At 37.7% G+C, this 14,132-nt stretch overlaps 1 protein-coding gene across 1 annotated transcript in view; it reads left to right on the top strand.

Moving 5' to 3' along the window:
• FAM120C (family with sequence similarity 120C) overlaps nucleotides 1-14,132 on the top strand; it is a 432,369-nt gene that overhangs the window by 71,821 nt on the left and 346,416 nt on the right. The window contains exon 7 of the mRNA XM_055123233.1: nucleotides 12,367-12,586. Coding sequence (XP_054979208.1) covers nucleotides 12,367-12,586 — 220 coding nt within the window. The remainder of the gene's footprint in view (nucleotides 1-12,366; nucleotides 12,587-14,132) is intronic.

The raw sequence follows: 14,132 nt of genomic DNA, 5'->3' as shown, positions 1-14,132 counted from the left end.
TAATATTACGCATTACGTATGGACACAGTGAGAGATACATTGAGCTTGTAGGGTGGCTCTCCAGGGAACATATTGCTATATAATCTCAGACTACAGTGCTCAGGCTGGATTAATCATTCCTAACCCTAGCAGGGTCGAATCTAGTTATTACTTTTTGGACCATGATACAATTTGTCCATGACCATGCTCTTAACTTATAATTAAGTATTATGGCACTTTGGTCAGGCCCATTTTGATGCTAGGGTAACTGACTGCTTGCCCTGGGTTTTTCTAGTCCCTCGTCGGGACCCTGATTTTGGGGTGCTAGGAAGTAAGGGCAACTTAGGCTTACGTTGAGAGAACAGATGCCCAGGAGTGAATATCATTTAGAGTCAACTCCCAAGTTACAAAAGCATGGCATTAACTATCTTCCTGTGTCTGTACAAAAAGGACATTGCTCTGAGTTAACTAATAATGCAAAGGACTTAAAGAGAAGAGAAAAACTATATTTACAAGTTAACGGAGCACGAAGAAGGAGGTTACAAATAAACACAGGAATGGGAGCACTGTGATGGGAGTAATCCAGTAACCTAAGCTCTCTGTGGCAAGGCAGGAAGGACAAACCAATGTTATTCTACACTAAAGGTGTTATGTCCTTTACTGAAATTATTTACACCAGCATTTCATAAGCTGTATTCCATTTTTATTCATTTTACTAAATTTAGTATTTCATAGCTGAAAACATATAAAGCCACTAAGGTAAACCTATTTAATTACAGCTATATTACAGAATATTCTTAGTGGTTATACCAACAGATTCTATACTTTATTAATTTTTGGGTTTTGGGCCACACCCAGAAGTACTCCTGGCTTTATGTTCAGGGGTTGTTCCAAGCTATGCTCAGGGGACCATGTGGTGCTGGGTTTTTTTTTTTTTTGCTTTTTGGGTCACACCCAGCGATGCTCAGGGATTACTCCTGGCTCTGCACTCAGGAATTACTCCTGGCAGTGCTTGGGGGACCATATGGGATGCCGGGGATCGAACCTGGGTCGGCTGCGTGCAAGGCAAACGCCCTACCCGCTGTGCTATCGCTCCGGCCCCTGGTGCTGGGTTTTAAACTCAGTACTCCCATATGCAAAGCATAAGCATAGTCCATTGAACTATCATTCTATGACTATGTATATCTATTTAAATTATTTTTATTGAATAACTGTGAGGTATACAGTTACAAAATTGTTAATAATTGAGTTTCAGTTATACAGTATTCCAATTTCCATCCATTCACTGCCACTAATGTCCCAAGTTTTTCTCCCACCCACCTACACCCCACCCCACCCCTGCAACCTGCTTCTATGGTAGACACTTCTCTCGCTCTCTATTTTCTTTTTAGGTAATGTAGACTGCAACACTGTTACTGAAAGGAATTTAGAGGAATTTATCATGCATATCATTTTACTTCCATTCAGCACTCAGTTTTTGTCCAGAGTCATCATTTCAAGTTATCACTGTCATACTGGTTCCATCTCTGTCCTAACTATGCTCCTCCACCCCCCCTTGTAGGATGTTTCCTACCATGCACCCACATTCCTGTTTCCTCTTTCTACTGTCTTTAGATATTACATGTTATATGTTGTTTTTTATAACCCACAAATAGGAGCAGTCATTCTTTCTGTCCCTCTCCCTCTATTTCACGAATCATGATACTCTCCATGCCTATACATAAATAAGTAAATTTTATGACTTCATTTTTTCTAACAGCTGTGTAGTATTCCATTGTGTAGATGTTCCATAATTTCTTTATCAGCTCTTCTCATCTTGGGCACTTGGGCTATTTCCAGATTCTGGCTATTGTGAGTAGTGCTACAATGAACAGAGGAGTGCAAATCCCTGTTCTGCATTGTGTTTTTAGTCCCCTCGAGTATATTCCCAGGAGAGGTATTGCTGGTTTATATAGAAACTCAATTTCTAGTTGTTGAGGATCGTCTATATATTGTTTTCTAGAATTGTACTAATCGGTATTCTCACCAGCAGACAATGAGAATCCTTTCTCTCTGCACCCACACTAGCACTGGTTGTTCTTGTTATTTTGGATGTGTGCCAGTCTCTGTAGTGTGAGATACTATCTCACTCTTTTGATTTGCATCTGTCTAAGGATTAGTGATGTAGATCACTTTTGGATGTGTCTTTGGCCATTTGTATTTCTTCTTTGGGGAAGTTTCTGTTCATCTCTTCTTCCAATTTTTTGATGATGTTATATGTGTTTTCTTGTAAAGTTCTACCAGTGCCATATATATTTTACTTATTTACCATTTATCAGATGATTAATAGGTAAATAATATTTTTTATTCTATGGGCTGTCTTTGTATTTTGGTCATTGTTTCCTTTGAAATGCAGAAGCTTCTTCGTTTAATGTTGTCCCATGTGTTTAATTTTGCTCCAACTTGCTTGGTTAGTGATGTTTCATCCTTGAAGATGCCTTTAGCTTCATTGTCATGGAGAGTTCTGCTTATGTTTTCTTCCATGTACCTTATGAGTTCAGGTCTGTCTGATATCAAGGTCTTCAATCCATTATGATTGAATTTTTGTGCATGATATTAGAAAGAGTTCTGCATTAATTTTTTAATGTAGCTGATCATTTTTTTTCAAAACCACTTGTTGAAGAGGTGTCCCTTGCCGTACTTCATATTTTTTGATTCTACACCGAAGATTAACTGGTCATATCCCTGAGAGTCTTTCCCAGGATATTCAGGTCTAGTCTATTGATCTAAGGGTCAGTCTTTATTCCAATACCATGCTGTTTTAATTACTACCATTTTGTACTACAGATTGAATTTGGGAAAAGTGATGTCTCCCATCTCCTTTTACCCAGAACTGACTTAGTTATTTGGGGTGTGGTGGGTTATTGTTCCATTTTAATTTGAGGAGGTTTGATTTATTTACTTAAAAAATTGGCATGGCTATACTTCTAAGGATGGCATTTAATACTCTGGGAATATTGACATTTTGATGATATTAATCCTCCCAATCCATGAGCAGGTGATGTGTTAGTATTTTCTCATGTCCTCTTTTATTTATTGAAGTACTGTTTGTAATTATCTTTTTATAGGTCGTTTACCTCCTTAGTTAAACTTATTACAAAGTACTTGATTTTCTGAGACACAGATGTGATGAGATTTTTTTTTAATAAATTTATTTATTTTTAATTAATGAATCACCATGAGGGTACAGTTACGGATTTATACATATCTGTGCTTATGCTTCCCCCATACAAAGTTCGGGAACCCATCCCTTCACCAGTGCCCATATTCCACCACCAGTAAACTCAGCATCCCTCCCATCCTCCCCAATCCCATCTCCCCCCCACCCCACCCTGTCACTGTGGCAGGGCATTCCCTTCTGTTCTCTCCCTCTAATTAGCTATTGTGGTTTGCAATAAAGGTGAGTGGCCACTGTGCTCAGTCTCTAGCCCTCATTCAGCCCGCAACTCCCTTCTCCCACATGGCCTTCGACTACATTATAGTTGGTGATCCCTTCTCTGAGTTGCCCTTTCCCCAGAATGTGAGGCCAGCCTCCTAGCCATGGAGTCAACCTCCTGGTAGTTGTTTCTACAATTCTTGGGTGTTAGTCTCCCACTCTGTTATTCTATATGTCATAGATGAGTGCAGTCTTTCTATGTCTGTCTCTCTCTTTCTGACTCATTTCACTTAGCATGAAACTTTTCATGCCGATCCACTTAAATAAAAAATTTGTGACCTCCTTTTTTCTAACAGCTGCATAGTATTCCATTGTATAGATGTACCAAGGTTTCCTCAACCAGTCATCCGTTCTAGGGCATTCGGGTTTTTTCCAGATTCTGGCTATTGTAAACAGTGCTGCGATGAACATACATGTGCAGATGCCATTTCGATTATACTTTTTTGCCTCTCTGGGATATATTCCCAGCAGTGGTATTGCTGGGTCAAATGGGAGCTCAATTTCTAATTTTTTGAGAATCGTCCATATTGTTTTCCAGAAGGGCTGAACCAGTCGGCATTCCCACCAGCAGTGTAGAAGGGTCCCTTTCTCACCACATCCTCTCCAACAGCGGTTGCTTTTGTTCTTTTGGATGTGTGCTAGTCTCTGTGGTGTGAGGTGGTATGATGAGATTTTTTTGAAGTATCCCTTCTATTTCACTATTTGTATATAGGAATGCAATTAACTTTATTGTATAATAATTTTTATTTTCATTTTTAAGATTTTATTTTTGAACCACTGGGAAATAGACACTTACAAAGCTTTTCATGATTAGGTTTCAATCATACAGTATTCCAACACCCATTCCTCCACCAGTGTACATTTCCTAGCAACAGTGTCCCTAGTTCCCCTCTCATCAGCCCTCACACTCCCAGTCTGTCTCTGTGGTAGACACTTTTGTTCTCTCTCTTTCTCTCAGGAGTTTGATGTGTTTGAGGGTCAAGTCTTGTCTTAAAGTAGCCTGTTTAGTTTTTCCAGTAACCTTGGGTTTTTGTCTTTGACTTACCTGCTGGACTTAGGATGGGCAAGGTGAAGTGCCTGACATGGTTCACACACCTGAATTTAAGATGTTAGATCTAAACATTGGGGGGCAATGCCTGGCAGTGGTGGTTGTTCTGTGGGCAAAATGCTGAGGGACCAGCCACCAGGCTTCACTTTGTGTGGATTCTGCACTTCAGGATAAGGGAGGCTAAAGAGCCCACCACAATTCACACACCCGAGTTTAAGATGATCCAATTTTCTCATTTAACTTTCTGAAAACCACCAAACTTTTCCACATTGGCTTCACTATTTTGCATTTTCTAGCAACATAAGAAGTTTTCAAATTCAAGGGATCCTCATCAATACTTATATTTTTCATTAAAAATAAACATTACTAATGAGTGTGCAGTTGTGTTTTATTATGGTTTTATTTTGCATCCCTAATTACTAATTGTGCTGTATATCTTTTTAGTACCTTTTTAACTACTTATTTTCCATTTGTGTATGTTTATTGGATAAATTTCTATTCAAGCGCCTTTTAAGATTATCATCTTCGAGTTGTAAGAGTTTAGGAATGCCTGTTAAAACTATGACTAAAATATTATGAAGTAACCATTTTAGTTTTAATTCTGAATTTTATAATAGAATTTTATAATTATATATAATTATATATTTTTATTATTATATAATTTTATGTAGCATTGTAATTATGATCTATTATAAAAGAACACTGGAACATTCCAAAAGATACGTGGCATATTTTTATATTCTAGTGCATCATTTTTGTACTGAAAAGACTACAGCCTTCAAGATAAGCCTAAGATTTAAATTTGAACTGAAGCTCAGCCAACGTGATCATCTTGAACTATTTCTCGAAATGGACATTGATTTTTAAAGTGACTATCATAGTTTTAATTAATGTATTTAGTATCAGGGATAAATCCCAGAGCCTCATATATGCTAAGTTTTTTCTCTACCACTGAGCTATATACCAAGCTGAAAGATGTACTATTAAAATTGGAAATGTGCTTAATTAATTTTTAAATTTTTGTTTATTATAAATTTAACTCTGGGTATTTTTCTGCCTTTGTAGAAGTCCATATTTTCTCTTAAACACACACATTTTCCTCTCTTTCCTGTCATATTTTTCTAACTAAAATTCCTTCAGCAAATACGATTTTGCTTCATTGAAAAAATTCACTATTATACTGTTCTTTGTTTATACAAATTTGGCATTGACTTTCTTGTATTTTTTAGCCGTTATTATGCAAATGTGTTAGTATGTCTCTCTAGTTATAATTTGCATTTCTCAAATGACTAATGAATTTGAACATCTTTTTTTTGGGGGGGGAGACTACATGCCCAGTAGTGCTCAGGGATCACTCCTGGTGGGCTGGGGGCGAACCTGGGTAGTTTGTGTGCAAAGGAAGTGTCCTATCCACTGAACTGTTGCTCTGGCCCTGAAGTTGAGCATCTTTTCATGTCTTTGTTTTTTATAAACCTTCTTTGGAGCAGTTTTTATCCATATAAATTTGTTTACTTTTTAAATTGTGTTTGTTTTAGACTTTGGGCTTGTTCCTTTTCTCCCCCATCTTTGCTGCTGTCATGATTAAAGAGTCACGCATGTTTGGTTGTGGTGCTCAAATTTGGTTTGATCTAGAAAGCAGAGTTACTAGCATCATCCTCACCACATGCAGTTAGTGCTAGGGATTTGACTTCTGCCTTCTATCTGTAAGAAAAGTGCTTCCCGCCCACCTCACAGTCATCCGCTGTGCCCCATGCAATAAAATTATAAACCCTCATGTCAGAGCAAGTTCTTTTCAGTTGTCTGCAGTTCTGACCTTTCTTTTTAGCTATGCTCTCTAAGCTTTTAATTAGTATGGTCACATTTATTTATTTATTTTGTGGTGTTTTGGATTCAAATTTGCTATGGATCAGATCCAGTGTTGTTGCAACCATGTGGCCTGATCAATGAAGGAAATTGATGATATATTAATGTTCTGTTGAAGGAGAACTAATTGCTTGTCCTCCAGTATACCTGTCACCAGATGAAGTGCATTTGTCTATATTCAGAAGCTTTGTAAGTCAACACCCATAATAAGATAGATTTGTGCAGCTAATGAGTAATAAGTTTGTGTAAACTCTTATTTGACATGAATACCTATATCTCCAAAAATCTAAAAACGTTCTTATGAATAAAATTATAAGGGATATTTGTCCTGGAGCTGCCTTTGAATTCCCTTACATTTTATAAGTTCCTGACAGTTACTAGAATGAACATGTCTGAAAAGGGTCAAGAAGATATATGCTGGGGAATACTTAAACTTTATTGGAGTTTTCCAGACTTAACTTGATCTACTAGTTCCTTTTAAAGGAAAAAAGTCATTCAGTGCTGTCTTGGATATCTCCATTTTTTATGTGAACAAATAGAAACCAGTTCTCCCTGTCTGTCCTTAAAGCTGTTACCTTACTCTGGATCTGCCCCAAGCTCCCACAGGTGGTATCACACACTTTGAGAAACATTTTTCTTAATTGACTTTATGAGAAACTGTTGAACCTAAAGATACATCTTTCATCAAGTAATGAAAACCTTATTATTTTCATAGTAAGTAAAAAAAATCTTAATTTTTTTGTTCAAACGAGACAGATTTTACTGAATACAAATATTCAGTAAAAAGAAGAGTGGGAAGAACAAGTCTAAGGAAGTAAGGATGAATAAAAACATGTAGAGCCTAGGAATTTAATTACTGGCATTTTTAGAGGGTGCATCAGCTCTCTGGCTTACCAGCAGTGTTCAAAAAATTCTACAACTTTGTTGCTATTTTTCATTTTGCAATGGATATCAGTCTGATAAAATATGCATCGTTCAGGATGTTCAGATGTATTGGAAAATTTGGTGGCAGAAGCATCTGTCTAAGATTATGCAAGAAAAACAAACAAAAGTGAAATAAGTTCAAGATTGACTGTGGACAAACTTCCTCTTTTTTAATATCTTTTATTTTCATAAAAGTAGTTCACAATGATTCATTACAGATTATATTCAAGCACCAATCCCACCACTGAGCACCTTCACACCACAATAAGAGGGAAGTGTGTGAAAATTGTTGTATTTCATTCTGGAGCCATTTAAACCTGAATATGAGAGAATACAAGCAAGCATGTTAAAACCAAACAAATGTGTGCTACTTTTGATAAGTACGTGATATAGAATGTAATCCAGGAAATTCTGAGGTGCTTTCTTCCGGGAGCTTTAGTTTATAGTCTCTGGGTCTTGGCCATTGATGAGGTTACATGGCACCAGGAGCAGTTTGTGGGTGTGACTGCCAAGCTACTGGAAAACTGGGGAGTTTGGGGAGGAGGCCCAGTCCTGATCCGAGCGGACTTGGAGATCTGTCATGGGTTCCCACATACCTGGGTTTTTCTGCCTGTCCACTCTTGAGTGAGGTTCATCCTGTCTTGGGTGAGGCTCATTGGAGCGTGTGGAGTGTGGCCTTGAGCATGGCGGCAGTTGCGTTCTGGAGGTTTTTGGCTGCCGGGATTCTGCTTGGGACAGGGAGGGAAACTCAACCCACCCCCCTCCGAGGTGCCCCGGTGAAGACAGCCTGGCTTGGCATCAGGATATTTTGCCCCATAATGTCTTTTGGGTAGCTATTGATGTCTTGTTTTCCTGTGCAGCTCTGGCACTGAAGCAGAAGGACTGGAGCAACAACACTAGTTCAGAACAGTGCAGGGGCGGTGCTTCCATACAGCTCCTGTTTAAAGCTGGGCATATCAGGAACAAAATGATGAATTTTCTTCTTTGCCCTACTGGAGGTGCAGCCGTCCCACAATTCCAATGACAAAAGGTTTTCATAATTAGCTTTGAAAATCATGTCTTCCAGGCACGATTAGCCTGACTCCTCCCCAGCCAAGTGGTTGGTGTGTGCCTGTCACTACCTGAGGCTGGCCCAGCCACTGCCCTGCACCTCTCTGACAGGTCATTGGCCACCAGGACTGATGAGCCCAGACTTCTTGTTCTTTATACCTAAAACAAGTTGTTTATGAGAAGATTGTTGGATGACAAAACTTTTAAAATATTGAATATCCCATAGACAGAAATTAATAATGGACTATTTGATCTGAGGATTAAAAATAAGAACCTTGAAGCTGGAGCAATAGTACAGCAGGTGTACTTGTACTTGTACAGCCTGGTACAAGGCTGACACAGATTTGATCCCCAACATCGTAGATGGTCCCCCAAGCTTTGCCAGGAGAAAGCCCTGAGCACTGCCAGGTTGACCGCCTCCCCTCCTAAAGCTTATATTACAGAATTTATAAGCTATTTGTAGCACACGAGTGCCATAAGGAGCAACTGCTCTCGAGATACTTTCCAGATTATTCTCAATTGTTGATCAGAGGATCAATGTGATTAATTAAAACTAGGTTCTAATTAATCTAGTTCTGAGTGTATGAATGAACTCCACTGCTGACTGTATGGACTACCTTCCATATTAATGCTGAATGGATCTGCTATAACCCACCCAGTGCTCTGTGTGAGACATCTGCATATAGAAAGTTACTTTCATTGACTTCCAGAGTTGCTCATTAGAGAAATACTCCTGTATGTAAGGAAAACACCATGGACTTTGTTTGCAACATATTTTAGGTTCTGACCTTCAAATCAGAATCATTATAAATGAATTATTAAATATCCCCAAACCAATAGTTCTGAAATAATTCTGATTTCTGAGTATGAAGGGGAAACTTACATTTCATTCCCAGTACAATTGTTTATTATAATAAATTCTGCACCAGCAACACTTGTAAATTTGAAAAAATGAATTAATTAAAAATTAAAAATGTCCTCTATCACATTTTTCCCCTTTAGTTTTTTCTTAGTGAAAAAATGAGCCAGTTTGTAGTTGTCCCTTCAAAAGAAATGATGTTGGATCCTAACTGAAAAACATATTTTAATGATTATGCAGTGAGAAAGACTTTATATACATGTATGTACATTATACTTCTGTGTACTCATAACAGGAAAAGGGCAAATTGGGGGGGAGAGAGGGAGAGAGAAAGAGATAGTGTAGTAAATAGGGCGCTTACCTTACATGTGTCCGAACTTGGTTTTATCCTGGCACTGCATGTAGTTTCCCAAGCATTGCCTGGTGATCCCTGAACACCACTGGATGTGTACTTGCCCCAAAAAAGGCAAAATAACGAGCCCTACCAGGAGTGATCCCTGTACATAGAACCAGGAGTGAGCCCTGAGTACCACCAGGTGTGGCTCCCCAAACAAAAATAAAACAACACTCCCCCCAAAAAAACTAGTCTGAGCAAATGGCTATTTTATACCACTTAGTTAAGTATTTATCTCTCAATTACTAAAGAATTATTTTTCAAGGTACTCAACTAAAAGGAAACTACACTGTCAATATACTTTATCTTTGCTTTTTTTATTTTTTCTTTTTTTAAATTTTTTTATTGAATCACCATGTGGAAAGTTACAAAGCTTTCAAGCTTAAGTCTCAGTTACACAATGCTCAAACACCTATCCTTTCACTAGTGCATGGAACGCGTTTTGCACATAGATAATATGTACAGATTGCATCAGTTTTAGTTCCTCTGATCTATAATAAATATGGATTAGATGAATATATATTTCTGTGAGAAGTTAATCAAAGAAAAGGAAATTAATTGTTTAACCTTAAAATAATCTTAAATTTAGGCACATAATTTACAATACTGTTAATGATAGGGTCTCATAATGCAATGTTTCAACACCACAACCATCATCCTTGACCACTTCCCCTCCACCTCCCCTCCCTTCTCCATCTCCACCCTAAGCTCTATTTTATAGACCAATTCTCAAGTCTTTTGCCTTTGGCCGTTTTTTATTCCACTGGGGTATAAACATAATAACAAATCCATCCTTATATGAATGAGATCTTTCTGTATCTATTCCTCTCCTTCTGACTTCACTCTGAATGATAACCTCCAGGTCCATCCATGTAGCAGCAAATTGCACGATTTTTGTCTGTAAAAGAATATTTTGAACATCCATCATCTTTTTCTTTTCACTGTTATCCTTAATATTAAGCTAGAGTTGTATCCATTGTATGTATACTTTGGTCTAAAAATAGAATCTTTTAAGAAGACCACAGGACTTTGTTGAGCTAAATTACCTTTACCTGTAGCATTCAGTAAAGAGTGAAGTACACTGACTAGATCTTTGTTAAAGAAATCAATAACTTTTGTTTTTTGGATGTGTGCCATTCTCTGTGGTGTGAGGTGGTATCTCATAGTTGTTTTGACCTGCATCTCCCTGATGATTAGTGATGCAGAGCATTTTTTCATGTGCCTTTTTGGCCATTCGTATCTCTTCCTTAGGAAAGTGTTCATTTCTTCAGCCCATTTTCTGATGGGGTTGGATGTTTTCTTCTTGTAGAGTTCAGCCAATGCTTTATATACCCTTGATATCAACCCCATATCGGATGGGTATTGGGTGAATATCCTTTCCCATCCGCTGTTTGATAGGATGTGGGGAGAAAGGGACCCTTCTACACTGCTGGTGGGAATGACGACTGGTTCAGCCCTTTTGGAAAACAATGTGGATGCTTCTCAAAAAATTAGAAATTGAACTTCCATTTGATCCAGCAATACCACTTCTGGGAATATATCCCGGAGAAACAAAAAGCTATAGTCGAAATGACATCTGCACTTATATGTTCATCGCGGCACTGTTTACAATAGCCAGAATCTGGAAAAACCCTGAGTGTCCGAGAACAGATGACTGGTTAAAGAAACTTTGGTTTATAGATGTATACATCTATACAATGGAATACTATGCAGCTGTTAGAAAAGATGAAGTCATGAACTTTGCACAAAAGTGGATCAACATGGAAAGTATCATGCTAATTGAAATGAGTCAGAAAGAGAGGGACAGACATAGATAGATTGCACTCATCTGTGGAATATAAAATAACAGAGTAGGAGACTAACACCCAAGAATAGTAGTATATAATACAAGAAGGTTGGCTCCATGACTTGGAAGCTGGCCTCACATGCTTGGGGAAAGGCAGCCCAGATAGAGAAGGGAACACCAAGTAAAATGTGGTTGGGGATCCTGCGCAAGAAGAGAGATGCGTGCTGAAAGTAGACTAGAGACTGAACAGAATGACCAGTCAATACCCATATCGCAAACCACAACACCCAAAAGGAGGGAGAACTAAATGTAATACCCTGCCACAGAGGCGGGGTGGGGTGGGGGGACAGGATTGGAGGGAGGGAGGGACACTGGGTTCATTGGTGGTGAAGAATGGTCACTGGTGGTGGGATGGATTCTCAAACATTGTATGAGGGAAACACAAGCACAAAGATTGGTAAATTTGTAACTGTATCCTCACGGTGACTCACTTATTAAAAAATTTATAAAGAAAAAAAGAAATCAATAACTTGTAGTTGTAACATTTGTAAAAGAATTTGAATTTCTAACTTACATTTATCTCAATGTGTTTTTAGTTTCCTTTCGCCAGAATCTATTTGTTTGAGCTTATTTACATAAGTTAGTTGAGCAGGAAAGCTACTCAGTAAATTGAATCTTTAATATATATAACTTTTCCAGTTCTCTCTAGGAATACTTTTAGCTATATTAAACTTAAGTATATTGATGTGTATTGATAATAGTTCTTAGTTAAGATCATTGCATATGCATGTTAGTTGGGATTTCTTTTCATACTTGATTATAATATGTTGGATATAAGATTGGCTTTTATAACAAGGCATATTAATGTTTTACTTAATAGTGAATTTAAAATAAGATTATTACTTTGATACATTTATTACCATTTAGGCTGCTGTATCTTGTTTATTATTGTAGGAATTGATAACAAGATATATATTTTGTTTATTAGGTTGTCTATCAGGGACCTACTAAACCACGCATTTTTTGCTGAGGATACAGGACTGAGGGTGGAATTAGCAGAGGAAGGTGATTATTCAAATTTATCCCTGGCTTTGAGACTCTGGGTTGAAGATCCAAAAAAATTGAAAGGCAAACACAAAGACAATGAAGCCATTGAATTCAGCTTCAATTTAGAAACAGATACACCTGAAGAAGTAGCATATGAAATGGTAAGTAAATCTTACCACTGCTCCCCCTTGCCTTATATTTCTTTCTCCTCAGTGTTTTTTCTTCTTGTTTTCTCCTCTTTTAATTTAAATAGTTATTTTATTGTGAAATGTATCTTTACAGTATATTGTTTTTATGTATGTATAAATAATAATTAAATACCAACACTGTTAAGAAACACAACACTACTGGTATATTAGAAGCCATTTTTGTGTGACCCTTCCAGGTACATTTCCTTCTCTCATCACTATAAATAATATCTATCATGAATTTTGTATTTCTTTTTTTAAAATTTATTCTTTTATTGAATCACCAGAATTTTGTATTTCTTATTCTTTTGCTTTTAATTATAGTTTGCCTACATAATATATTGTTTTGTTTTGAAAACCTGAGTGGTAATCACACAGCTTGGTGGTAATTGAAGTTACTATTAGGTTAATATTCCAGGGAGAGGATAAACTGAGCAGAATTTTTTGGTCATAGTCTGATTTTAGCTTTTCTAGAGTTTAACAGGAGTTGCTTCTGGGGAATTTAATAAACAATCATGCGTGAATCCAGGGAAATAAAAATATCTTTCATCATGCACTCAGATTACTGCCAGGAAAATTGTGTGGACCAGAATTTATTTATGTGATACCTACGGTTTGATGGAGAGTGGGAACGTGTGACTTCTCTGCTACTAATCTCCCCATGACCACTCCACAGGAGTAAACAATAGCAAATCACTTCTATGAGGTAGAAGGGATGTCTACACCTAATCTGGGTTGCTGCAGACCTTAGAGGGAGTATGTGCATGAGCTTCAGCAGCACGTGTTCAAAAGTAGCCAAATACAGATACTCTACGCCAGGGACAACAGGACATTCTGTCCTCAAGTTAAGAAGAATAGCACAGTGATAGCATTTTTTTCCCTTTTTGTGTAACACCTGGTGATTCTCAGGGGTTACTCCTCATTCTGTACTCAGGAATTACTTCCTTGTGGTGGTCCTGGGACCATATGGGATGCCAGAGCTTGAAACCAGAAGGGCTGGGTGCCCTACCGACTGTACAATCACTCTGGCCCCAACAGTGATAGCTTTTGTCATACCTTTCAAGTCATACTGTTCTATTCTGCATAATTCTCTTAGAAATTGTCATGTACATCTTCATTCTGGTATTTCCCTTCATTGCCTTACTAGAGTTCTCTGCTTCTCTCCTGTATTGCATTGCTTGTTTGTTTTTGCTTACCTACTTTTATTTTAGTGCTATATTTTCTCTGCTGCATCCTTAGAAAGGGTATCAGCTGGTAAATATCTGAGAAATTTCTTGAAGTATTTGATGATAATTCATTCTTCCCTTTTTCTTTTCTTCTGAGATTATTTTGATATTGTGTTTTGATATTGTGTCCCCTGAATTGTTTCTTTAGTATCCATATATTATATATATATATATATATATATATATATATTTGCTTTTTTTTGGGTCACACCCAGCGATACTCAGGGGTTACTCCTGGCTTTGCACTCAGGAATTACTCCTGGCGGTGCTTGGAGGACCATATGGGATGCTGA

The sequence above is a fragment of the Sorex araneus genome, chromosome X (genome assembly GCF_027595985.1).
Source record: "Sorex araneus isolate mSorAra2 chromosome X, mSorAra2.pri, whole genome shotgun sequence".
Lineage (NCBI taxonomy): Eukaryota > Metazoa > Chordata > Mammalia > Eulipotyphla > Soricidae > Sorex > Sorex araneus.
This window is presented reverse-complemented; position numbering and strand designations above follow the sequence as displayed.